Raw genomic sequence first — 27,448 nt, forward strand, 5'->3', positions numbered from 1 at the left:
TCTCTGGTAATGAGATCAAGCATGAGTTTCGGATTTCACCAGGTGCAGCCACGGAGACTCAGATGTCTCAGAAACAATGGCCATTACCAGTTCACCCCCAAGGCCATGCATGGCTGTGTTAGGTGCCTGACTGTGTCTTGCTGAGTCATGCTCCTTGGTTGGACATGGAAAGTAAAAGATGGGCATATATCCTAGCCTCTTGTTGGGTAAGATGACATCCCAGCATTTACTGAGTGCTCGAGGTCTCCAATGGTATGTTTGTGGGTTCACTTGCTCCCCTGACAGTTATCGGCTCCAAAGTGCTCACTCGACTTGAGACCAACCTCACTGTCAACCTCGCCCCTCTCATGAGGCTGGATAAAATCAGGGATGGACCCAGCTGGGCAGATGACCTGTAGGTTGCCATTCTACCCACTTGGATTTCTAGCTCTGCCAACTTGAGAGATGGACTAGGTTTAACCTTCTCTCCAATGTTATTAAAACAAAAACAGCTGGGGCAGGGGAAGGAAAACAAATAAAACCCAAAGTGTCACCACTACAAAGCCATGCCGTCCCCAAATAAAAACAATCATCTGTGGCATTTCCAAAAATATGCTCAGGTCAACTCAGTCTCCAGAGGGCCAGAAGGAATTGTGGACAGTAGACACTCCCAGAATGACCTGTCAAAAGCTAAAGAAGGAAAATATCTTCTCTGTCGAACCATTCAAACATCACCTGCCGGCAAAAGAGGACAAAGGCATTTCCCCCTGTAAGACTGAGTGAAAGAGGCGGATTTGATGAGTTTGCAAGACAATACCAACGACACTCTATTTTCTGCAGACTTTGCAAGCTTGCTCTCTAACAGAGGAAACATGCATAGACCCAGATGGCATGGGGGGGACTTATTTTATTATTCCCCAGGCAGAAAAAGGCACATACAGAAATACACACCGCCCTCCTTTCACCAGTGCGGAATACAGGCCGGGCAACCTCGAACATGCTCCTAGGCAGTGACGCTTGGGAAATGCGGTTTTCTTCTTTAGAGATAGGAAGAATCTTTCCCTAAAACATGTCTCACAACTTAAGAAGTCGATCTTTCGGAACAACCAGTTTGATCCTCAAGAGTGCCCGCGGTGGTCTGAGAAGGCCTCCCTCCCCCCACCCCTGCCCCCTTGCCTCCTTCCCCTTCTTTGTCTGGTGCTCACACTAGGCTTCTGCTCCAGGCATGGGGAGGGGGCGGGAGCAGGGGTGCTGGGGAGAGACCTTGGAGTAAAGTTTCAATGTGGCAGCAGGAACCCAGCATCTGTTATTTTAAGCTCTGGACAGCAGACAGGACATTTTGTTTCCTACACACTCGGGGCAGAGAGATCTCAGGAAAGATCAAGAGGGTACTGAGCAGCGAGAATCATAAGAATCGCATTAGCAGTGACAAGCTTCCCAGTGGGATGGAGAAGACGGCGTTTGGAGTGGTTTGCTGAGAGGAACACATATTTTTATCAGGCACTGAAGCTCTCCCTTTTGATGTCTGGATTCCAAGGTTACGGCATGCTTTATAGGCACATACTCGTGTGCCAAGGACGGTCCAGGCCGCTCAGTCCTGCCCCTGTGGAATGCACACAGGAGCGGAGCGGGCAGGCCGGACGTCAGGGTGGACGGCTGTCTACACGACAGGATTTCACGCCCCTGTTTCCACCTCCCCACCCACTGCTCAGATACACCATCAGGGGCTTAATCCACAAGGAGAGGTGACAATGGACATGACTTGTGCACCTACTATGAGCCAGGAGCTGTGCTTTTGGGCCCCCTTCACAGATGAGGAAACCAAGGCTGGGAGACTGTTCATGCCTTGCACAGCTGGCCTGGAAATTGGCGGTGCCTGAGTCTATCAAAGTCTGCTCCTTGAAAGAAGCTTGTAAACTCATTCCTGATGAGGTGTGAGTCCCATGATTCATGGATTCATACATTTCACAAATGAAAAGCACTCACTATGTACAAGAGCCAGCTGCTAAGATGGAGGAGAAGATGAAAAAATTCTGGGGCTATTTGGCAAGAAATAACCTAACAGTAGAGAGAGCAGATATCAGACAATATACACATGAGAAGAGCCATAAGACAGATATAGACAGAGTCAGCCGGCCTGTCACATAGTAGTGCTTCTTGAATCCTTACAGAATAAGTGATAAGATTTAACGTTAACTTGCATTTAAGTAGAGAGCAGTATCTTAGCAAGTCTCTAATGGTGGAGTTTTACACATCGAATGGGGTAATTTGGGAGGCTGGGGCCTTTGGGACCCTTGCGAATTGGTGGTTCTTAAACAGGGGAACACACCAGAGTCTTCAGGGAATAATTTTTTTTTTCTGGAACACTCACAGGTAAGCCTCTTCTGCAGAGATTCTGCTCCAGAAGGACTGGTGTGGACCTTTTACAAAAGCTACCCCTGGGTAACTGCGGTGTGCACCCCAGTTCTGAACCATCACTCGTAGTCATAAACTGTTGTGGTTGTTGATTCTATGAAGATAATAAGGCTGATTCTAACTGAAGCCTCCAGAGAGCAATTTGTCTCCAAGTATTTTTGCATTTTTCCCCTCCATCAACAGGTCCATGTGTCAGCTCCCATCTGCCCTTTTCTTTTTTCTATGGAGATGAGGAAGTCACTCGTATCTGAGCCTTAATTTACTGATCTGTTAAATGGGGATGATAACAATCTATTTCCCAGGACTTTGGGGAGAATGTTGTCTCATACTTTTCCGTGTGAGTGGCTGTTGTGTTCAGGGGAGAATTAAAAGATGAATATGTCTATTATTTCCAAGGAGCTTATAGCCTAGAAAAAGTATGTAATAATCACAGCCGGTAGAAAATTGAACGCCCCATGGAAGAAATGCTCTGGGAGTTTGGAGCAAAGACCTAGAGGTGGTAAGTGAACACCTTGTGCGCCAGGAGGGATGGTTATCTCACTTGCCTAGAACATTTGGTTTACAGTCATGAGAAAGATCAGTGGAATCAGACCCAGAGGGCTGCAGATGCCAATCTAAGAGGTGGTGGGCACTAGGGAGCCAGGGCAGCATCACGAACAGGATATGCCATGTTCTGAGGGGGTTTAGGAAGAGGAAGTCATAGTGTATAGTACGTGGAATAGGATAAGGGGAAAACCAGAGGTGGCCAGACACGTAAGGAGGCCAGAGTGGCAGCAGAAGTGGGTGAGATGTGCTTCAGCAAAGATTGCAGCAAGAAGGCAAAGGAGAGGTCCTGGCTGAGGAATTGGGTTGATGGGGGTCCCCTGAAAGCGCTCTGAGAAACGGTGCAAACGAAAGTAGCCTCCAGGGGGCCCCATCGAGGCAGCGTGTGCATGATTCAAACCTCTGGTTTTCAAAGTGTCTGCTGGGCGGGGTGTGCACTGAGGAAGCCTCAGGGAGGGGGTGCAGGGAAAAACTGAGGGAGGGGCTCAGCAGCTAGGAGATCGGACCACTCTACCCTCCAAGCTGTCTCCATGACAACAACATCTCTGCCAAGTGCTCAAGGACCGTAAGCCTAATTTTCCTGGGTTCAAAATCCTCTCTGCCATCTTGGGCAAGGCATTTCATCTTTCTGCAGCTCAGGTTCTTCACCTGTAAAATGTGAATAATGACAATGACAACAATAATGAGAAGGATGCCCATTTCATACTGTTATGAGGATTTGATTTTAAGCACTTTGGACAGTGTCTGGCACACAGTAAGTCCTATAAGAGTGTTGTAAAATTTAAAAAATTTGTATAAAATGGACTTCCATGTACATTTCATTTGAAAAAAAATTCTGTGGTTCAAAAAAATATTGAAAACTATTCATTTCCAGTCTTCACCAAAGACTGAACTGACTTGCTTGGATTTGCCCTCTAAGGCTGGGCCTCTGTGATCAATGGAAGTGACCTGTGGTATCTACAGCCAATCTGGTTGTTCTTGTACCCTCCTCAGTTTCTTTTGTTTTATTGTTTTGGTGCCTAGGACATGCGTTTTGATATTTTCTTAACCCCCAGAATTAAATATTCACCAGAATAATGTTCATTCTCAGTATTCAAGTTGAAGCATATGACCACTGGAAATCTAACTACATAAAGTGCTAATTTACAAAAACAAAATACATTTTAGTGACATTAACCAGTACTTAAGACGTAATCACGTAAGCTCTTAGAAAGGACTGGGTTCTTTCTGAAGAAAGAGATTCTCCACTGCTGGCTTTGAAGATGGAGGGGGTCACATGGTAAGAAATTCAAGTCTCCAGGGGCTGAGAGGGGCCCCAGCTGGCAGCTGACAAGCAAACAGGGACTTCAGTCCTGCAACCCCCAGAAACTGAGTTCTGCCACCACCACATGTGAGCCTGGGAGAGGAGTGTGAACTGCAGAAAAAAGCTGCTGACACCTTGATTTCTGCCTTGCCAGGGCCTGAGCAGAGAAAAAACTTCCCAGACTCCCGACCCCAGGAGACTGTGAGATAATAAATGGATGTCATTTGAAGCCCGAAGTTTGTCGTCATCTGTGACGTAGAAATAGAGAACTAATACATTCTGTGTAGCCTAGAGCACACGCTGGCCTTCTCCAGCCACAAATCCACCTGCTTAACCCTCCCTGGCTGTGGCTGACCTGATTTTCTCCCCAAACTTCTCCAGACAAGAGTTGGGCTGGGGTACGACACTCCCCCGCTTTGGGGGTTTTTGCTGCTGAGCTGAAAATGAACCCGTGATGGAGAAAACAAAGATCAATGTGGAAGAGTAACTCCCCTTCACCCTCAAAGATCCTGCAGCTGGAATCATGTTCTTCTCCAGTTGGACTGAACCAGCAGAGAATTCCATGTGTGCTGCATCACAACTCCCCCATCTCAGACTCCATCCACACAGAGGAAACGAGAGTGAAGAGGTAACTTCTGGAGGACTCATGGTGTAAAAGGATATCTTGTTTGTAGGACGGGAGGAAGGAAGTGGCCATGTTATCCTTTTGCCCCAGTGCCATCTAAAAGACAAACAGATTCTCTTTACACTCTTGCTGGGGATATCTTTTAAGGCCTCAAAGCAAGTGCAGAATTTACTGAACTGCCATAAAATTCTACGCTTGGCTAACCCTTAAGGCGAAGTAAATGAAGGGACAGAACGTTGTGGAACGTTTTTCAAGCCATTTCTGCACAACCAGACAAATGTCCCCTCCTAGCTGGGGCTCCACAGGTTGGCTAATTCTGTGTTTATTGGATGCCCACCCGCTTCCCTGCAGCGTGGTCCTACAAGCACGTGAGCAGCAATAGGGCACAGAGGCAACACCTGTCACTTTGCTTGCTGACCCCAACCTTAGGTCCCCCCCCCCAAAAACCAGGTAGAACTTTCTTACCCCCCAGCACAGGTGATTAATCATGGACAGAGGCAGCCCCTCAGTTGAAAGCCAGCCGAGCGTAGCACAGCCATCTGTTCTGCGTTAGCTGTTGTTGAAAGGCCAGTGGCTTGAAACCATTTAGAAAACGCAGCCCTCCGTGCCTTCTGTCTCTTTCTCTGCCTCTCTTTGCATCTCCAGCTGGTAACCAAGTGGCAAATATATTTAGGAAGCAGCGGCTGGGTCCTCCCTCAACAATGCCATGGGCCTTAGATGCCAGGGGCCTCAGACGGCCCATTATGGGTGGGATTCTCTATGGGCTCCTCTGCATTCATGGAGGGACTTCAGAGGGACAGAACCAACGATGTGTGGCTGGGTTTAGGGGGAGAAAAGAACTTGGAAGAAGTCAAGTTTGTATTCGCTGAACTCTATGCCAAGGTAGATGCTGAGATGACCTTTGAAAACTCCGTGTCTAATTATCACAGTATCATCTCCCTAATCACAGTCCTTTCTGGTTCTCACTGTCTCGTCCTCACAGAGATTCTGGGTGAAGAGTAAATCAGTAAGAACAGCCACGAGATAAGCTTGATAGTTGGATGGATAAGTGTAGTTTGCAGCCCCCAAAGAGCTTGCCCTGCCGAGAAGCAACATCTTACAAGAGATGTTTGTGAATGGATCTCGTGTCAAATATAAACAGTAGGAAAGTGAGAAAATTCCACTCTGGAGAGTGAATTGCTGTCACCCAGTGTACTCCTTTCCTTCCCCCTTCAAAGCATTAAATCTTCCCAGTTAGTCACTCCCGTTTTTTAAACCTATCAAACTCAAGTGTAAAAATATGTGTGCCCTGTTCCAGGGACCAGAGCAAAGGTCCAAGGTCACAGCTGGAAGGCGCGGGGGCCACTTTCTCCAAGTCCATGTTGGGTTAGAAGCAGGGTCAGTACCTCACCTGCCAATCTCATGATAAAATTTCACAAATGATCAGGATGAATGAAATAATCCAGACAAAATAATTTAAAAATGAGGCATGGTTGTATTTTCCAGTGCGAATGCATTATATTTTAAGTCTCACTCTTTTTTCTTTTATCTTCAGTTTCCTCTCCAGAGGGTAAAGAAAAGAAAAATGATTGAGGTTCATAAATGAATGAAGCTATTTGAAAGACCTTGCCATTTTATTCAATTCCTTCTCCTAAGAACTGAATACAGAACAGAAATGTAAGCCTTTGGAAAACATTTTTATAAAATCCCAGATATGGTACAGAATGAATTATGTGGAGTGCGTTTGCCCACATGTACATAACAGAAGCACACAGCTTTTAGTGCTTCCTAAAGTAGATGGAATACTTAAGGCAATGTTGAGGAGAATCATATTTTCATATAAATTCAATCGCGATATGAAGTTGCTAGTTTTATTTTTCTACCTGCGCTTAGAATTCAGTTTTCCCTTGTGACTAGTTTACCTTGATTAGTCACATGCTGGGTGCTGATGTGATGAACATCAGAAGTTTGATACTTTTTAAAGCCTCTTAGCCTCCTTTTAGTCCATGGTCTCAAAAGAACCAAAGTGTGGCTGAATAAGAGAGTTGGGGTGACTCAAAATAAACCCATCTGATTCAGATAATGAACCGAAATGTCCATGTGTTTAAATTGTATGTTTTCAATTGCAATTTATAATTTTCTGATACTGATGCAATTTATAATCTTCTGTCTCATCACATCCTCTCTTTCAGAAAAATGGCCTGATTTTCTGAGAGTGTGTTACTACTTCCAAAATATACATTCTCTCCTGTTCTGGTCTGACTTCCAGAGCTGTTCCAATTTCATGTCTTTTTAGCTTCTTCGGGGGAAGCATTATGCCCAGGGTCCATTTTCTGCCTCCAAGAAGTACATAGCATTGGGGAATTGAGCACCATCATAATGATAATGATCTCAGTACCTGCCACGGCCTGGGACTATGTTCTACGAGAAAGAAGCCGAAGTGGTTATGTAAAAGCCAGACTAGAAGCCCCCAGAGTCCCTATAAAAGGAAGAGATTTGTCTTCAGTCTTTTGGACTTTGTTTTTCTTTTTCCTTGAGCTACTTTTATTCCACTCCAGGTCAAGAGTTTATTTTTTAAGTCAATAGAGAAAGATTGGGAAACTGTCTAAAACATACAATGTCTTCCCACAGTATACGTCCATCAGAAAGACCGGGGAAAGAATGTCCTGGGCCGAGGTTAAGTCCTGTGGCAAAGACTGTGGCAAAGACCAATCCCATTTCCCCCTCCTAGGCAGGCGGTTAACTTCATTTCCCAGGATGCTTTGTGGTTAGGCAAGTTCCTGTAACTGAGTCCCAGCAATACGATGTAGGCAGAAACGAAACATACCATTCCAGTTATGGCCCCTGAAAACTTCATACACACGATCCCCTTTGATGGCAACCTTGGAAGCCATAAGTTGGAGGAGCCACAAGATGGAAAAGAGGCCGTGTTTACACCCATTTTGGGCACTATATGAGCAACAAAAACAATGTCTCTTGTGTTATATGTTGGAGTTTGTCACAACAACTAATTAACCTTAACTACTACTGACCTTGTAAGAAAGATACCATGAAATATTTTCAAGGATTCAAAATCCTAATGCCCTTTTACTTTTCATTGGCTAAATGGTGCCCTGATAAAGGGAAACTCTAATTTTTCAGTGTTAATTTTATTTTTTCAACCTCTCATTACTAGTCACCAAATAATGTCATGAAAACGTGAAGTCTCTTGATTGAAAAAGACCCTAAGTGCAAATCATCATGAAGATGGAAAAGAGGAGGGGAGGAGGTGCCTCCAACATACTCAGTGGAAAATGCCATTTTTGGATGCTTAAGAACACCTGCTCACCTCTGTTTTGGAAATGTGCTTCAACTCGGACAGAGAGGATTAGCTGGTGCCCAGTCTTTGCTGACTACTGTGTGAGTCAAATGCGTTTATGAGATTTGGATGGTGTCTCCCTAGGAAACCTTAAGTGAGGGATTCAGCTAATTGCTTGGATAATTAAAGGAAAAACTCCATTTTTGCTTCTGCTATTTGGTAGTAATGGCTTGAATTATCTGCCTTACTCACCTCTGTATTAGATGGTGTCTAGACAAAGCCTTAGCACATGTAATAATGCAAAACCATTCATTTCTCAAAAGAATAGGAAAGGAACTCTACATTTTGGCTTATGCATATATCTACCAAGGAAGTGATTATAACTCCAGTATTTGAACCAAAATAATTCCATAAGTAACCTCTAAAGAAATGATATTGTAGTTGTTTATAGAGAGTGATTAGAATTCAATCCTTGTCCAGGAAATCTGCTTAGCCCCAAATTCGGTCATTTAGTTTTCATTCATTCACATATTTGATGCTTAAGGCACAATTAATTAATTAATCACTACCCATTTGGAGGACTGGATTAAGGTATGTGTGACTAACGTAAGAGCCAAAGATTTCATGAGACAGAGGAAGGAAGGATTATTTCTTGACTGTGGCCACTGTGAGAGGACTTAGAAGGCTGAACAGAGATTCAGGAGATAAAGAATGGGTGTAGTGGGTTTGTGGGGAGAGATGAGAATCTTCTAGATAGAGGGAATACCAATCGGTGGTACCAATGCCTTATGAATCGTTGCTGGGATATGGCCAAACCTTACACTGAATGGGATCATTCATGCAGCCAACATATACTGTTTGAAGTTGGAGACAGTGTCTCTGCCCTCATGTCACTTGTATTCTCCTGGGGAGACAGAAAATAACCAAGGAAACAAGTACATAATTCCAGGTGGTGGTAAGTGCTATGAAGGAAAATGGTGCAGAATAAGGGAGTAGATAGAGTCACCCACAAGGGAGGGGGTGGTATTTTAGAAAGGGTGGTTAGGGATGGTCTCTCTGGGTTGGTGGCAGGTGCTAGAAGGGTGACTCCAGCATGAACCCCCATTCCAAGCTGTCCTGAGTCCAGATTTCATCTGGTCTCCAAGTTTGGGTCTGAGCCTGTTCTGAGAGGTGAGCTGGAGTAGCAGAAAATACAAGGGCATCTGTGTCCAGGGTCGGGAACAAAGTTCTGGGTGGTGGTCAAGGGGTGAAAAATGAAGGAAGGTGGAAGCTGCGGGAAATCAGAGAGGACTCCAATTGTTTTCTTTGATTTTGACTTATCTGTGTTTTTGAACATGATCTGAATTTCATCCACTAACAGAATGCATCCCCCTTTTTCCACTGCTGTTCCTTTTTGCACAGAAACCACAGTGATCTTTAACCCTTCAGATATTCTCAGGGACTAGAACCAGGGATTTTTCAGTGAAGGGACAGAATACTTAGTTTTAATTTTAGAATGGGCAATGTCACCATAAAGTAGTGACACCGTTATATAACCAAATGCACATTTAAAAGACATCACCTCCCCAGTTCAGGAATGGAGAGCCTCGCTACTCCAGAGGCCGATACTCAGAAGAAAAAAGAACGATCCCATTAGCTGAGGGTCTTCACTCCTCAGTCTCGCCAAAGGCAGCATGAGATGTGCAAGCAGAATTCTAGGGCCAAAGTAACAGCTTCTTCACAGATGGAATGTTTTGAATACCTCTCAAGTCATGCAAGAAATAAAAGAAAACCTCACAAAGTTAGTGTGAGGAGGCCCTCTGTTGGGGAGCATGTCTATTTAATACTTCCTCCTCAGATCTTGGGCTCATCACAATTCTGATTTTCTAAAAGGCAAAGGAAGCTCAGCTTTGAGGCAAAATTCCTGTACTGGCACAATGGCTGGGGTACTTAGCTCTAATTTTCTAGTCAGTTTCCCCATCCTTCTCTTATTGGTCTTCCTGCTATAGTTCACCAAAACCTCTGTCTCCATATTGAAATATTGAAAGCGGAGAATTGAGGAACTTATTTGGATAATATCTAATAGGATTGAGGAAGGATGATGGTAATACTATTTGTGTCATCTTTTTGTAGCAATAATCCCAGAATACTATATTCAGAAAATATATTAAATTAAAAAGGAAAAAAAGCCTATTGCATTCCATCCTGTCAAATTCCTATATTTTTTGAGGATCCTGTATACCTAATTCCTTTATTTCCAGGAAGAACACAATTCATTATTCCGCCTTGATTTTACCTTTAGTTTTTCTCTACCTATACAACATCCAGACATGTCCCCCACCCTGTCACCCAGAAACTCCTTCTGTTTACAGGCAAAGAGGGACAAGTGTGACTTTGAAGAAAAATAGAAAATTCTATTTTTCTTAACTTTATTGTTTAAGCATAGGAGATTTTATTAGCAAAGATGAAGGTGTATTCTACTGAAGTTGGATATTATATGTTAGGAATTGGAACTCTGTATTTATTTTCACTTGTAAGTAAATTTCCACTACTCTTTTCCTCTCTAGAGAAACACTACTGACCGCTCAATCATAAACAAATCAAATATTTCCATGTATATGACAGCAAAAAACGGTTTTGTGATTCACAGCGTTGGTGATTATCCCATCAGCCTAGCACTGAAGTAACAGTAGGAAAAGTTGATGAAATCACAGAGATTCTTTTTCCTAGAGCCATTTTGGTCAGATAAGTAATGCCTTAGCCAATGGAGTGATCTATTGTCTGTTCTGAAGTGGAGAAGTTTTCATCACCTTTCCATGAGACACTGATACAGACTCAAGTTTGAGAAGCACGTTCCTACATCAGAGAAAAGAAAAAGGGGGGCATACATGTGCAGAGGGGAATGTAAAGAGAGCAGAGGATGGAATTCTGGCAAATGCAAATGGGAAGAAGAACTAGCAGAGAAGGGGAGGAAGAACAGACAAATAAATAAAAGAGAACCAGGAAAGAACAGCATCTTCCACAACTAAGGGAAGACTGTTCTCAAGGAGAGAGGATGAGGTGGAAAGGCCAGTCAAGTTCAGCTGGAGGAGGACTAACAGGGTCAGAGAGCAGCAGCGACCTCTGAGGGAACAGAGTCCATGGAAATGGGCAGAGGATGAGGGCTGATGGCTGAGAGGGAGCAGTAGGGGGGCAGGCAGACGGCCATTCTTCTGAGAAGATTTGCAGCAATGGAAGGTGTGCGAGTTGACAGCTATTGAAACAGAAGGGGTGAGGGGAGGATTTTTACGATGAAGGAGATGAACAGGTTCCTGGTTGAGAAAAGGGGCCGGTGCCTTTAGAAGGTGGGAAGGGAGAGAATCAAGCACAGAGATGTGGAAGAGATAAGGGTCCTTTATTTGCTGAGCTAAGAGGGAAAGAGAGAAGTATTCAACAAATATTTATTGAGAACTTGTCGTTGCCAGGCACTGTTCTCGGTGTCAGGAACAAGACAGACAAAATGCTTGTTCTGGAGTTTACATCCTAGTGGGAAACCAGAAAATAAGCAGATACGTGTATAATTTGTCAGGTGCTCATAAATGCTACTAAGACTGAAGCAAGGTGAGAGAATTAGAGGGACAAGAAGGGGTGTGAAATTAAGGATACAGCTGCTCCTCTCATAAGGCTGATTTTGAGCAAAGACGTGAGGAAAGTGAGGGAGTGGGCTATGCATGTGTTGGCTGGACATGACGTTCTAGAAAGGCCAACAAGTGCAAAGATCCTTTGTGGGAGCTGTTCCCTGCGTTCTAAGAAAAAACAAGTATGCCAGCTACTTGGAGTGGACTAAGCAAGGGAAAGAGTGGTGGGAAATATGGAAGAGACCACATCAGGCGAAGCCCGGAAGGCCAAAGTCTGGACTTTACACTGGGAAAGATGGAAAACAATGAAAAGTTCTGAGTGAAGGGGTGATATAGTCTGGGTTACATTTTTTTAAAAGATAATTTTGGCTTCTGTGTGGAGAACAAGTCATAAAATGGCAAGAGTGGGGAGTGGAGATCATTGCAGTGATCCAGGTGAGAGGTGATGGAGGCGGTGGTGGAGAGGGTGAGAAGGGACCTGATTCCTGGGATATGTCAAAGGAAGTGCTGCAGGATTTGCTGATGGAGTAGGTGTAAGGCCTGAGAGACAGGAAGATTCCAGGGTGCATAAAAACTACTGGAAAAATCAGAGAAAGAAAGCAGATGAGTTAAAAATAATAGTAATTTTCACCTTTATTGGGTGCTTACTTTGCATCAAGCATCACGCTAAGTTCATTATCTACATTACATCACTTAATCCTCCCTACAGCCCCAGTTTACAATGAAGGAACTGAAGCTAACAGAGGGTAAGCAACTTGCCATTCATGGAGCAAGTGGTGGGTCGAGGACCGGGCCCCATGCAGTCTGGCTGCAAAGCACGCACCCTAACCCCTCCACGCGATACAACCTCTATTTTCTCTGAGAAGTAAAAGGTTACCCAGAGTTGGGGTTCAAAAAGAATGTTGACTTATTAATGCATCCAAGATTTAAATAAATAATAAGACAATTGTTGACGATGCTTTCTTTAGGGGAGTGGTTGGTGTCGCTTGGGCCTCACCCTCCTGCCTGGGCCATGTCCCGATGAAGAAAATGACAGAGCTGCCATCTTTCTGGACCTCTTCAAAAGTGGTGTTCATCACTGAGGTATCCCCATCACTGAGTCATCCCTTCAGCTGCCACAACTGGTGTGGGACTGACTCCCAGCCCCCAGTCCTATGAGATAAACATTCCCTCCACCTTGGAGCCTTTCAAGCTCCTTGTTTAGCATAAACGCTGACCTGAAATCGAGTGGGTCTGCAAGATGGAACTTGAGTCATGGCATAGTTATTAAGCTGAGCACTGGGCTTGGCACTCAGAGGGACACCACATTAATTCATGACACAGCTCTTGCCCTTGAAGGGCTTACAGCATTGGTTTGGCTGGGGGACCACCCAACCTCCATTAGGATGGAGAAACCAAATCTCCACTTTGGGTTCATTGTGCTGCACGAAGTGACAGGCCAGGAGACGAGAAGGGCCTCGGTGCCTGTGGAAGGCCTGGGTGGCTTGCAGCCCCTCAGCTTGTGGTGCATGAACTCCACGAGCAGCCTGGCTGCAGAGTCAAGGTGGCTGTGTGTTCATAAACATTGTCATTTCACTGGGACTGCTATTTCATCTTTGAACCCTGGCTTCAAAGAACACTGACCTTATTCCTGTAGTCTGCCTTTCTTTGAAGCGTATGGCTTTGCCTTGCAGATTAAAGTGAAGACATTCATCAAGCAACAGATCTGGCCAACCGCTCCCCAAACTCAACCCAAAACAAAGCCTTGAAAGGCTCCAATCACAGCGGCAGGGGAGCAGCCGGAGATCAAGGCTCGGAGCAGGGTGCTTTCTCAGATCCCGTAAGGCAGCTCTGGCTCCATGAAGTGCAGCCCTTTGAGCTTTGGGCAACTTTACCCTGAGAGTTGCTCTGTCTTTGCAGAAAGGGGTGAGTTACTGCAACGTTCCCAACCAGACTTGTTTATCTTATTTAAAGCAGGCATTGTTGTCAATGAGGCCAGCGTGAGGATTCACTGTGTGCTTTTGAATTCTTCAAAAGCCATGTCAGGCTGAACCATCTGAAACTTGGCTGATGATTCAGTCAGTTTGCTTTTTTATCACTTTCTTTTGTTAGTTCCTTTGAAAAGAAACTGTCCGATCTTTCTCCCTGATTCCCCTTAACTTGACTCTGAGAACACAGACTGAACACGTATCCTTCTCTCATTTCTTTCTTTTTTCTCTTAAGATGGCAAGAAGGGTGAAGTGAGACCCTTTAACTGGGAGGTTAAAAATAATGACCAGGTAAGAGAGAGAACCAAGGGAAATATCTCTCCCCTCAGAGGAAGAACAACTGACGATAGATAGCTATCAAAGTTCTTATGATCATGTCTTTAAATGTAACTTTTCTGCAGATCTTTTTGGTCAGATAAACAGAGTGAGTTCTGCCTGTGATGAAGTGGTAAAGCCATCCAGAGGTGGGAAGGAAAAAATTGTCAAGTTGGGGACATGTTAATCAACGGATGCTGATAATATATACACTACAGGGCTTAAGAAATTAGTGATCTTTATTAAGACATAGGCTAATTTTCAGGGTAACTTTTTTCTAGTTATTCATCTTGAAAATATGACCAATGGATAATTCTGGTCATCATAGGACAATTCATTTAACTGGCATTTTAGCTTTAGTCTCAAGTAATTGTTTTCCATTAAGAAATGCACATAGTCAAGAAGATCATTAAGATGACTTTGAGAGAGTTCCAGTGGTTCCGGACCAGTTTTTTCACACAACTGGACAGCTCATGTGGGAATGGAGACAGGTCTATTTCGAGTTTCAGCTTTAGAAGGTTTAAAGATATCTGCTTATTCATATCTATATCCATATCTCTTAGTTTACCACCACCATTTCCCCAAATTCAGGTGGGCCATGTGACTAGTTTTGGCCAATGCATGGTAAGCAAGGTGATGTGTCACTTCCAGGCTGATCTTTCTTTCTACCATGGCGACTGTGGAGGCCAGTTACTGAGATGGCCAAGCCTCAAGCTCGCAGAAGCCTGAGTCACTTCCTACGGAGAAGAAGTGTGCAGGGAGATGTCCGATTTGTATTAGCTCTGGTATTAGATCTGTGAGCAAGAAATAAACCTTGATTCAGGTAAGTCTTTGAGATTCTCAAGGTTTATTTGTTACACTGGCATAATTTAGCTTATCCTGACTAATCCAGGACCTTGAAGGAAATCTAGCTTTACCTCACCTGCATCACAAGAATCCTTCCTACAGCTTCTCCAAGACATATTCCAAATACTTCTTGAACACCTCAGGAATAATACCAAGTAATGCAGCAAGCAATTATACAATGCTTACTAGAGATGGAATTGTTTTCACTCATAATGAAGCATTTTATATGTCTTATTTTACCTAATTCTCACAAAAACCTTAGTTCATCAATATCCCTTTCCTTATTTTACAGCTGGAAGAACTGAAGCACAGACAGGTAACTTGCTCAGGGTTGAGCAGATCAGTGAAATCACTTGCCTAAGACCACAGCAAGTTAAGTAGTATCCCAGGAGTCAAGTCCAGGCAGCTGTTTTCAGGTTATGCCCTTAAGCATTGCACCATGGATGGACTGGATTCGCATTTCCTTTTTGTTTGTTTGTTTGTTTTTTAATAGATCTTTATTGGAGTATAATTGCTTCACAATACTGTGTTAGCTTCTGTTGTACAAAAGTGAATCAACCATATGTATACATATATCCCCATATTCCCTCCCTCTGAGCCTCCCTCCCACCCTCCCTATCCCACCCCTCTAGGTCGTAGCAAAGCAAAAGAGAAAAAAAAATACTGCATGCTAATGCATATATATGGAATCTAAAAAATATATATATATATATATGGTACTGATGAACCTAGTGGCAGGGCAGGAATAAAGATGTAGACATAGAGAATGGACTTAAGGACACAGGGAAGGGGAGGGGGAAGTGAGGCGAAGTGAGAGTAGCATCGACATATATACACTACCAAATGTAAAATAATTAGCTAGTGGGAAGAAGCAGCATAGCACAGGGAGATCAGCTCGGTGTTTTGCGATGAATTTCTTTTTCACACGGACTATTCAATGAGACACAGAATCATAAAACCCAAAAGACATGGCTGGAAATGACCTGAAGGTCAGTCAATCATTGCATTTTACATAGAGGAACAAAGTCACCCTCCAAGGCTTTTTCTTGCTTTAGTGAAAAAGAAAAGTCTATCCTTTTCAACCCAGTGACTGAGGAGCACGGGAGCTCAGTGGAATGGCTTCAGGGACCATTGGTTTGGAGGAACATAGAGACACTACGTCATCCGCACCAGCCCTGTTTTAATCTATTTTATATATAGTAGGCTTCTGGGTAAAATGTGTATGTGAATAAAGTATTCTGCTGTTTTAATAAAATTGAAAAATGATGGATCTCTCCATATTTCTACTGAAATAGTAGGCTTGGAACATTGCACTAGACAGTATAGGGTTTCACATCAGCTGAGAGGTGGGTCAGGGAACACGGATTGTATAGTCCAGTGAGCAGGTCTGAGGCCAGGGTAATTTGCTGCTTCTACAAACACACTCACTAGACTGCCTGACAGCAAGAACTGCCCTAGCCATCACTGTTCCCCATTGTGATAAATAGTAGAAGCTCTATAAACTGTATATGAAAGATGGAGAGTTCCAAGAGCCTTTGATGAAACCATTTTTCAAAAAAAAGGTTAAGTTCATTTGAGTTGAACAAAGTAGCACACCTTGGCTGTGGTGATCCAACATCAAAGAAATGGCTGGTAGGTTATCGTTGTGAGTACTTTGTCCATATATTCTTAAATGGGCAGTGGTGACTTTCTTCTCCCCAGCTCTTGGCTGGTAATGAATGAATGAATGAATGAATGAATGATGAGATAGGTGGGTGGGTGGATGAAAAAAACGAATATTAAATTGACTAGTTTGTTCCCAGGGAAACACAAGTGACAGTTCCAAGAAAGCACAGGCAAACACACACCAAATTTGGCTTCATAAGCAAAACTATCCACATTTGCTGATCACATAAAGAGGTGAATGAGAAAGTTTTCATTGCTTTAAAAGAGCATCCTCCGCTTTTTTGTGTGCTGATGGCAGTTCTAGTATATTTATGTACTGTGTACTCTTATGTATTATGTACTATTGATGTGCATAGGGCTTGATTTACAAATTGGTTAAGACAAAGGTGTATGGGGACTTCCCTGGAGATCCAGCGGTTAAGACTCTGCACTTCCACTGCAGGGGGAGTGGGTTCAATCCCTGGTCCGGGAACTGAGATCCCACATGGCACGCGATGCGGCCAAAAAAAGAAAAAAAAAAAGACAGAAATTTATATTTGAAAAGGAGGGAGGTTGATGGGGCAGAAGGGAGACAGGGAGAGGTCTAGGAAAGGAATTCACGGGAGATGTGCTTGCTGCAGACCCTCTTACCTTGCGTGGTCCCATCTAGTCCCATGATGAATTTCATTGCTCTGATGACTTGCTCTGCTACCGGGGGGCTCATGGAGGTGGCATAAGCAGCGCTATGTGAGTGAGCCCGTAAATAGTCCACAAGGTCCTTTAATACAGGAGGGAAATCCAAAAAGAAGGCAAATAAATCTCAGTGTTAGTGGCCTCATCCCCACCCATCATCGCACAAGACATTTGATTCTCGAATGTGGTCTGATTTTCAATGGGCATCACCAAACTCTTTATTTTTTCTATCCCTTCTTCTTAGTCTCTCCCTAAACAACCTAGAAGGTATACCACAATGGGATGCTGCAAATTTGGAGTGGAGTTCTGTAAGGCAAAACCAGATGTGTAAAGGAAAAGTGGTTTCCTAGACATTTGTTTGGGTACCTAGCCCACACAAGCACTGGTTTAGTATTCAGGAGAGTCCAAAGAAAAATCCGGGATGTGTTTTTTGCCCTTGAGCATATTACATTAGCTTGTGCCCATGGAGGAGTAATGGCAGGAAAAATAACAAGACATGCAGACTAGTTTATGCAGCGGAGCTACCAGATGGCCGGGGAAGGAGAGGGGATATTACCAGCGGGAGTAGATAAGGGAGGCTCCAGTGAGGAAGTAGAATTGTCTTGAAGAAAGAAGACAGACAAAGATAAAAAGAAAACTTTCAGGGGAAGGGAGCAGCAGGAGGGAGAGGAGAGAAATTAAACCAGTGTGGATGTGAGGACCAGATAAACTCTAGTTGTGCCTTGAGCAGGAGACAACTGTTGGGATTTTTGTGTAACCCTATTTGGAGCGCTGACCCACTGCAGGATGCTGGCCCGTACAGTGGTAGGAATGATTCTCCACCTGCATGTCTGACCTTTGAGGCCAAACCTGAGGTCCCAGGGAAGCATGCTGAGAGCCTGAAGAAGCTCCAATCACCTCATTCTACAGCGATGGTGGGGGACTCAGAGCTGGTACCTGGAGGCACTCAGCCCTGGCCAGGCAGACCATCCATTGGCCCATCTTTCCTGACTCATAGCCCAGGACCCTCGGGGTTGTCCTGCAGAAAAGCTAGCGGGCCCATAGTGGCTCTGCATCAGCAGTGGGGTCTGTAAAGCATCAGCCACCTTCTCTCCCAGGATAACGACACAGCTTAGGATCCCACTTAGGATCTACTCTGATCACTCCCTGGAAGATGAACTGCGGAAAGCTCTGCTTCGAGCAGGCCCATCTCGTCCTAACTCCCCTTCACCGGCCACATCCACTCCCGCCTCCGCGCCTGGGACTGTGCCCACCTGTCACTGTTCTCCCTCGGGTTATGGGTGTCGTGTTTGCTCCCAACCATGGGTCGTTACCCAAGCATTTTAAATGTACATAGTTTATCTTCCTATGAACGAGTAACTAAAGTTAATAGGTAAGTAAGTAGAGAGTACCTAAAGTTACTATGAACTTTCCTAAACGTTCATAGTAAAGTGAGTGGCCTGCCTTACAGGTGGTTGGTGACATGATGCCTCTACCTGGCCCACAGGGGGAACAGGTAACTCCATCCTGTCCTTCCTGCTTCCTTCAATATGTCCTTCATCCTAAATCCCCTCTTCCAAGCTCCTGCTTCCCCGACTTCCTTTCTCCATTTCACACTCTTCATTCCTTTTTGTTGGTTTCTTTCTTCTTTTCCATCCCCATCCTTTCTACTCTGGTTCCCTCTCTCGCTCTCTCTTTTTTAACATCTTTATTGGAGTATAATTGCTTTACAATGGTGTGTTAGTTTCTGCTTTATAACAAAGTGAATCAGCTATACATATACATATATCCCCATATCTCCTCCTTCTTGCGTCTCCCTCCCACCCTCCCTACCCCACCCCTCTAGGTGGTCACAAAGCACCAAGCTGATCTCCCTGTGCTATGCAGCTGCTTCCCACTAGCTATCTATTTTACGTTTGGTAGTGTATATATATCCATGCCACTCTCTCACTTTGTCCCAGCTTACCCTTCCCCCTCCCCGTGTCCTTAAGCCCATTCTCTAGTAGGTCTGCATCTTTAGTTCCCTCTCTTTAGTTATTTTAATTTTAAATTCTCCATTCAAATCCTTTTTCTTTCCATTTCTAAGTATTTCTTTCCTTCCTTTCTCTCCCCTTTCTTCCCTCCCTTCCTCCCTCCCTTCCTTCCTTCCTTCCTCCTTCCTTCCTTCCTTCCCTTCTCCTCCTTCTCTCCCCACCCCTCGCCTCTTCCCTCCTTCCATCTTTCCATTCAGCAAGTTTGTACAAGGATGTGCTCTGGGCTACGTTCTGAATGCCGGAGCCCAAGAAGAGGCGGAAGATAGAAAGCCTAGTCCCTGGCAGCCATTCTCCACTTACATTAAAATCAAAATTAAGTTTCTGTCCATTATTTTGTTTAGTAAATCTCATAAAAACAGTGTTTTCACTGTATCTGAAGAGAATGTGTGTGACGTTGGCCTGAACGAAGGCACTGGCCACATGGTATCCAGGAAGTTCACTTTGACGATGGAGGATGTGGCGGGAGGGTCAGCGAGAGAGAGGCGGTCATTTTCCAGAGTAGCCGCAGCTAAGCTGCTCTTCACAATCCTCCGTGAGCAGCAGCAGGTGTATTCTTTCTCTGCTGAGAGCTGGTGCCTTCCAGCAGGATGCTGGGGAAGCCAGTGAAGAGGGAACGGGTGGGATGCAGGAAATGGGATCATGGGGCTCATGTGGTCCGGAAAGATCTGTTTTGAGGAGATGATCTGACCTTGAAGGATGGGTAGATTTGGAGAGAGGAGGGGAGAGGCATAGACACGTGCTAAAATTAGTAATAAAGATGGCATCCTAATCAGCACAGGATGGAGGAGTCAAATGGGGGCAGAGGGAGAAGCTACTGCCTCCAAGAAAAGGTGATGAGGGGTTGTTCCCTTGAAGGGAGTTCTGACCGCAGAGTTACAAGACAGGCTGTGGAGACTAGATCACTTGGGTTCAAATCCTGGCTCTGCCACTTAGTGATATGCGACCATGGCCAAGTTACTAAGCCTCTCTGTGCCTTCGTCTCCTCTGAAAAATGAGATAAGGGTAATACTTACCTCAGGGTCCTTGTGAGGATTCAATGAGTTAATACACACACAGTGCTTAAAAAGCATCTGGTACCTAGTGAATACCTGATGCTGTTGGCAATTATTGTTAATGGATTGCCATCTCAGAGATTCTTAACACTGGGATCGTGGGTTGGGAGGAGGGGACCAAAATGTAAAAACTTCTTACAGTGTCTTTATTCCAGCTCCCTTGTAATGCTATAAGGTTACATAACTGCATGTTGGTAGATCCGGGCATCAAACCAAAGATTTTTCAGCCCAGCACTTCCTCCATCCTTATTGGGTGGTTAACAGTAGGAGTGAAAAGAAAGGAAAAGAGAGGCATTCTAAAGAAAGGAGAACCCAGACCTGATGGCAGATTGCATGACTGCAAAGGTGGTAGAGCTGACAGTTCATTGATAGATCCAGAGCTGATATTCACTGGCTGCTTGAAGCTCCATTTTGAGGATTTTATGTGTATTTTACATGTATATTTGCATGTATTAACTCAGCTTCACAATAACGCTATGAGATAGGTATTATTTTTATCTCCATTTTACAGGTGGGATCACTGAGTCATGAAACAGATCAGAAAATTATCCAACCAAAAAGTGCAAAAAGTGGCTGGATAACAAGGATTTGGACCCAAACAGTCTGTCCCGAGATTACTGCCCCCCTTGCACCCCCCTTAGCTCTGCACTGTATTACTTCTTCAGACTAGAGGAGCTGGCTTGGCACAGGGTGGGGGATGGCCCAAAGAGCACAGAGAAGACCACCTTCACTGCTACTTATCCCTGTGGTGCTTTCCCTAATCCACAGAGATTGTACCTCTGGAGGAGGAGGGGAAGAGGCGAATTCCTAATGTACTCAAGTGTTCATAGTTCTAAACCACAGATTGAATTGTATCAGTCTCAAAATATTTCCTGTCTATTACATTTATTTCTCCAAAGAAACTGGAACCTCCTTGAGAGTAGGGAACTGAGTTATATACTTTATTATACACTCTCTTATAATCCATAGTGGTGGGTACTTAGTGGGGTTCTGGTAAATACTGATGGTCTAATGGAAAGCAGAAGGGTTTAGGGGCTAAGGAAGGATGGTGAGGGTCCCTGAAATATAGAGGGAGGTATTAAGCTACATTCTTAGGAACAGGTATAGCAATATTCTCGTAGCCTTGGGGCATTGCTGACAAAGATCAAAGAAACAAAACAAAGCTGCCTTTGATCCCTAAAGGGGCCTTTATGTCCCCAACCCCCAATTTTCCTATCAAATTGAGAAATTTCACAAAGCCAAGGTCACATGCATCCTTAGTTTGAATAGATGCCTCATTGGCACAGTATCACTTCCTTTAAGCAGTAAGACTGTCTTGCCCATAATCTTATTTCTTTCAGACTGAGTCCAATTTCTCTCAGAATCTGAGTGTGAGGATGGGAGGTAATTTACCTGTGTGGTTCAGAAAGTGGGACTCTTGGAGTCCCCTCAGCAGGACATCAAGGAAGCCTTGGTTCCTGGTTTTCCGATTTCCTCCTATCACTTGCCCACTGGATGCCATGAACCATGAATTACGAGTTAGCTTTGGTCTTAAGGAGAGACCATGTTGTGTTTTCCTTCAGGCTGGGTTAGAGGTCTCTTCAGACCGAGGTTTCCAAGGCCATTAGTAAATGCAAAACCCTGAGCCTGGAGTTCAAGGACAGGGTGGCTTTTCTGAGAAAGTTAGACAGGAGGCTCTTTAGGGTAAACATCTTGGCGTTCATTCCATGACCCCTATTTACTTCAAAGGGCTGTTAAATACAGCCAGGGCTGAGCACGCAGGGCAGAGCTGGCTTCTGCCTTCGTCTGGCGCCCAGGCTTCTGGGCTAACACTCACGCCAAGCTTGGCTGCCCAGTCCCCTCCTCCAGAATCTCAGCCCTGCAACCTATCAGTCCGCAGGGTCACTTTTGCTTCATTCATTTGCAAATCTCTGGTCACCCAGTGGAGGCTGTGAAAGCCAGTGCTCAACCCCAGGCATGCAAGAGGACTCAGGATCCTTGCCTGAGCAAACCCGGGATCCTAGAAGCTGGGGTCTGCAGTGTTGACCCCATCTCCTCAGCAACTGAATTAATGCAAATTCAAAAATAAAAATAAGGAAACTAGCCCCATCAGCTCAGGCTTTCTTCCAAGAAGCCGTTCATGGCATGGAGCTCTGATAGGTGGAGAGAAGTAAGTACCTGATGTTTCACCTGAAGGTCTTGAAAGGAGAGAAAGGTTCATGGTGGGGTGTTCTGGATCAGCTACAGCAGCTCCGAACTCACAGTGGGCAAAACAGTAAAACCTTGCTGGCTCTTGAGAGACTGTTTTAGCAGTTTCCCTGAGGTTGGGAGAGTAGGTCAGGCCAAGGCAGTAAACTCCAAGAGTGGAGATGAATTTGTAGGACATTTTGTTACCGGAAGGCTGAAGTGAGGACAAAAAGAATCTCTACTCTCTGTAGTCGTATCTTAGCACCAAACCAATTTTTCTTTTGTGTGTTTCTGAATATTTTTTCTTACGTGACGCATCTGCCTTCACCTGTTCCCTAAAGATTTCTAGAGCTTCCTAGAAACTATTACTAGGAATATAGTTCCTGTGCCACTAACACTGACCTTGACATTTAAAAAGAGAGTTAAGAGCTAGATTTCTAGATTTTTGGACTCAAGTAATTATTTTCAAATCTCAAGATTTACTAGGAAGCCCTAGTTTTATAGTTTTCTATAGTTTTTATAGTTTTATAGTTTATAGTTTTATAGTTTTCTATAGTTTTATAGTTTTATATAGTTTTCTATAGTTTTTATAGTTTTATAGTTTATAGTTTTATAGTTTTCTATAGTTTATAGTTTTATAGTTTTCTATAGTTTTATAGTTTATAATTATTTTCAAATCTCAAGATTTACTAGGAAGCCCATGAGCAGAGTGAACTTGAAATTATTAAGATTTCAGAAAAATATAAAGTCCTAGTGTGTGCACTTTAATGTTTTTTATGGTTAATTTTGTTGCTTTTGTAGTATTTAGTATCTAGAATGCTGGATATACTTTAAAATATCCAGAAAAAATATGTATGATGAAACTCTGAACTCAAATTATTTAAACAGATACTAGAAAGATTATTTTTTCAAACAAATCTGTAGCATTTGCCCAATCCTATGTCCTATCAATTAAAAAGCATAGTTTAAAACAAACTGAAAGTGAAAATTCTTCAAAGTCCAGGGGCGTAAAAACTATGATTTAAATGGAAACTATACATAATATAAAATTAACTTAATTTGACAAATTAAATGCACAGAGGAGCAAATGCCTAAGTTCCATTAACTCATGGGCTCATTAGGCTAGAAGGAAACCACCGTTTATCTGGGTTTATCACAGTCTCACCAAAACGATTCCAGACAGGTGTTTACCTGACTGAGTTTTAAATCATCAGGGAACGGCCCATGCAGACACTTTCTCAAGTGACCTCCTATCTCCTCCTCACCCTCCACATCTTGAAAACTACCCTGTGTTTTCTAGGTTTTGCATCTTGCTGTTTCAGGACAGTAGGTCTCCGCATGGGTCAGCCAAACACTCTCTAATTCTTGCTGCCACCTAGTGGTAAATTCAGAGACTGCAGAGTATTTGTGGAGAGAGTAGGGGGAAGGGGAGGGAGAGCGAGAGGGGAAGGTGAAGGGGAGGGCGGGGAGGGGGAGAGGGGAAAGGGGGAAATGATGAAGCCTTCTGGGTCTAAGTATGAACAAAATGAGTTTTTTTTTAAAGAGCAAAAAATGATCTACATACTTTTATCTCCCTCTTGATTAATGTAAATACTAAATAATTTTCACAATTGCTCAGTATCTACACCAAATCAATAGAAGTTACATAGACAAGAGCAAATACACTTCTAAAATAGTCCACCTGACTTTAGGATGGAGAGTATGTGAGAGAACCATACTGAGCTGGTCCTAAAGGGGCCATCAGGAGCCTTTGTTTAAAGCGGGTATCACTTGAAGGGACTCTAAGGGGGACATGATGACAGCTACCACGTTTGACAACATTTCAAGGATCCACTCGCTTCAGTTTATTCAGGTGCCTTTGGTTCAGGAAACAGAGTTACGCTTGGTTAAAAATTTTGTAGCTCAGAACTTCTGCTAAAGTAATCACAAAGCCAAGTAGCCTGAGTCGGGGGCATGCCTCCTTTGAGACCCTCTGATCCCATTGCTTTGACAGTCGAGAAACAGAAAGTTTAACCTCTCACCAGATTTAGCTGAGTTTTGTAAGATCCTGGGCATTCCCTATGTTTTTAGCATCACCCAGCGAATTCCCACAGACCAGTGGAAGGACGCTGAACAACAATGCTTTGAGCTCGGAAGAAAGTGATGCTTCTTGAAGGGTAAAGACCACTAAAAGCTCTGGACGTTTAAGCATTTGCGCATCTCATGGCAGGGTCAGTGGCCGTAATAAAATCTGTTGTTTTAAATCATGGGCTTTCCACAGCCAGACTGTTTTCGCCGTACTCTCTGGTTTTGTCTAACTGGTTTACCAGGAGTCTGAACTCCTGTTCCTGCTGGGGACAGTGAGTGAGGAATCAGGAATTTTAGAGAAGCCATCGAGCCACCGGCATGCACTGCTTTTGAGCCTTCTTTGCCCTCCTGGCTGGAGCCAGCTACACTATCACAGTCTCTCTGGGGCAGGTGTAGGCCTGGGGGAGACAGCTCTCAGGATTTGGATTAGACTGTCCTAAAAAGGAGCAGATTAACTGGCTCTCTGAGCCCTGAAACCCAGGGATTTATTTTGTTTTGGTTTTTGCGGTGTGTGGGCCTCTCACTGTTGTGGCCTCTCCCGTTGCGGAGCACAGGCTCCGTCGCGCGCAGGCTCAGCGGCCATGGCTCACGGGCCCAGCTGCTCCGTGGCATGTGGGATCTTCCCGGACCGGGTCACGAACCCGTGTCCCCTGCATCGGCAGGCAGACTCTCAACCACTGCGCCACCAGGGAAGCCCTGAAACCCAGGTTTTAATATTTCATTTTCTTTCTCTCCACCCCTTCCCTCTTCTTTTAAAATCCTTTCAAGCATTTGTTTTATTTTAGCAACCCCCTTGGTGACATTGGCAGTAGAATGACAGGGATAACACTTAACAGTCTGATTCCTTCAGATCAGAATCTTAAGTCACCTAGATAAGGTACCAGAGGATGACAAGATTTGACCCACGGCTTATCCAAACTTGTGGAAGAGAATTAGTTTGCAGAGAAAATCTCTAAAAAAGACATTTCCGATCTTGCTACTATTTTGATTAAAACTCTGAAAACCCACAACTTGTAGCACAGGGTCAGTGTCCTTAGCATCTGACCTCTGCTCACTGTTTCTACCACCCACCTTGCGTTTTTCACGCCACAAAACCCAAACGACTTACAGTTCTGCAGCATCACTTCTGTGGCTTGTTAGGCATCATTCCCTCTTTCTGAAATATAAACCCCGCTGCCCCATCCTTTGTCTACAAGACTGACATTCATTCTAAGACTTCTTAGGTACTGCCCTTTCCTTTGTACTGTCTTTGCCTGTGTGCACAGCCGCTGTTGTCTTTTTATGGTCATGTGATTACTCATCACACGCTCCTCTGCGCTATCAGAGAATGAGCTCCTTGACCTTCTGGGCCTGCCATGGCTGTGAACACACGGTGGCAAGGCTGCCCTCATCAGTCAAGTGTGTTGAACTGAAGTGAAGCTCTCAGGGAAATCAGAAGACCCCGCAGACTACCTTCCGAGGGCATTCAGGTTTTAAACAGACACAAGGGATCTGTCTCTTACCTTCCTTCCAGCTATGTAACCTCCCGAGGCGCCAAAGCTTTTGGTGAATGTGCCCATAAATACATCAATATCTCTGGGGTCCATGGCAAAGTACTCCATCACACCCCGGCCGGTCGGGCCCACGGACCCAATACTGTGAGCTTCATCTACGTAGAGGTAAGCCTTGTATTTCTTCTTTAGAGCCACGATCTGGGATAGACGCGCGATGGAACCTTCCATGCTAGGGCATAAGGAGAAATGCTCATCACCCGTGTGTACCCTCCAGGGAAACTCTGTGTCACTCTCCCTTTCAGTACTTCTCAGACAGTCTGCCCTGACACCAGAAGGGGAAGACAGGGACATGCCATTCCTTTCTTCTGAAGGCATATTTTATTTGGTGGAGACAAACCTCTCAGTCTTGTAAGGCTGCTCTGGCATTATTTCACTTGGGGAAAAAAAATAATTTACATTCAGTGGATTTAAGTGCTTTGAGTTGTTATAGCTAATTCCTAAGTAAACAGCTCACTGCATTGTTGATCAATTTATCCATATTAGTAAAGCCGACTAGCATAGCTAGACTGACCATGTTGGATTCTAGGTACTTTGCTAGTTTTAGTTAAATTGCTCTATGTTGATGTATCTTCATCAGCCTGCTGCTGTCTACTTGGTCAGTTCTGTCTGACCTAAACTCAGTGCTTGAATTGCCAAAGATTAAAAGAAGGAATTAAACACACACAAAAGAACTTTAAGACATCATAAATTTATTAAAGCATGGGAGAAAGTCCTTAGGGTCTCCTGTTCAGTCCTCACTGAACTCAAAGGCTTATTCGAGGCTTCTGGTGGTGTCCCTTCTTTTCCTTTAGGGCAATGGTTCTCCATCTTGAGTGGGCATCAGAGTCCCTTGAATGGTTTGTCACAACACAGATTGCTGGGTCCCACCCACAGAGTTTCTGATTTAGTAGGTCTGGGATGGGCTTCGAATTGGCATTTCTACCAAGCTCCTGGGAGATTCTCCTACTGCTAGCTGGAGACAGCACTCTGAGAACCACTGCTATAGATCAACTTTTGTTGCCTAAGTGCTTAATTTTTCATGGTATTATTGTAATTTGGTAAATTTACATGGTATTTTAAATTGCAAAAACACTTCTAGTCCTCCAGCAAAGGGAAAGACAGGAAGTAAATAAGCAAGTGAAATGAACATTGTTATTTACATGACACCTCTTGGAACCCAATGGACTTAGAAGAACTCTTGTCTTTAATCAGTTCTCAGAACACTTCTCAAGCTGTGTCCACAGCTCACACAGTTTTGACTGCACTGACAGGCGAGTTCTATGAAAACACACAGACTCACACCCTCACCCCCATGAAGGAGCTTGTCAAACAGTTTAAGCAACCTATCAATTTAGTTCAAGAACTAGTCAGTTGACACAAACAGAGTTGAACTTCTCCCTTCTTTTTAATTAGTTT

General features: G+C 44.1%; 1 protein-coding gene and 1 long non-coding RNA gene across 4 annotated transcripts in view; both read right to left on the bottom strand.

Annotated features, from left to right (window-relative positions):
• The window catches only part of SPTLC3 (serine palmitoyltransferase long chain base subunit 3), a 134,419-nt gene that overhangs the window by 26,037 nt on the left and 80,934 nt on the right, over window positions 1–27,448 (bottom strand). For all 3 annotated transcript variants that reach the window (XM_019941427.3, XM_019941430.3, XM_019941428.3), the window contains 2 exons: window positions 26,003–26,222; window positions 17,162–17,288 (listed from right to left, as the gene is read on the bottom strand). In XM_019941427.3, coding sequence (XP_019796986.1) covers window positions 17,162–17,288; window positions 26,003–26,222 — 347 coding nt within the window. The remainder of the gene's footprint in view (window positions 1–17,161; window positions 17,289–26,002; window positions 26,223–27,448) is intronic.
• Window positions 867–15,407, bottom strand: LOC109550902 (uncharacterized). The gene is made up of 2 exons (XR_002177596.3): window positions 5,331–15,407; window positions 867–4,961 (listed from the first exon to the last, which is right to left on the bottom strand). It is a non-coding gene; the product is annotated as an uncharacterized lncRNA (long non-coding RNA).

This window comes from Tursiops truncatus, chromosome 15 (assembly GCF_011762595.2).
Source record: "Tursiops truncatus isolate mTurTru1 chromosome 15, mTurTru1.mat.Y, whole genome shotgun sequence".
Lineage (NCBI taxonomy): Eukaryota > Metazoa > Chordata > Mammalia > Artiodactyla > Delphinidae > Tursiops > Tursiops truncatus.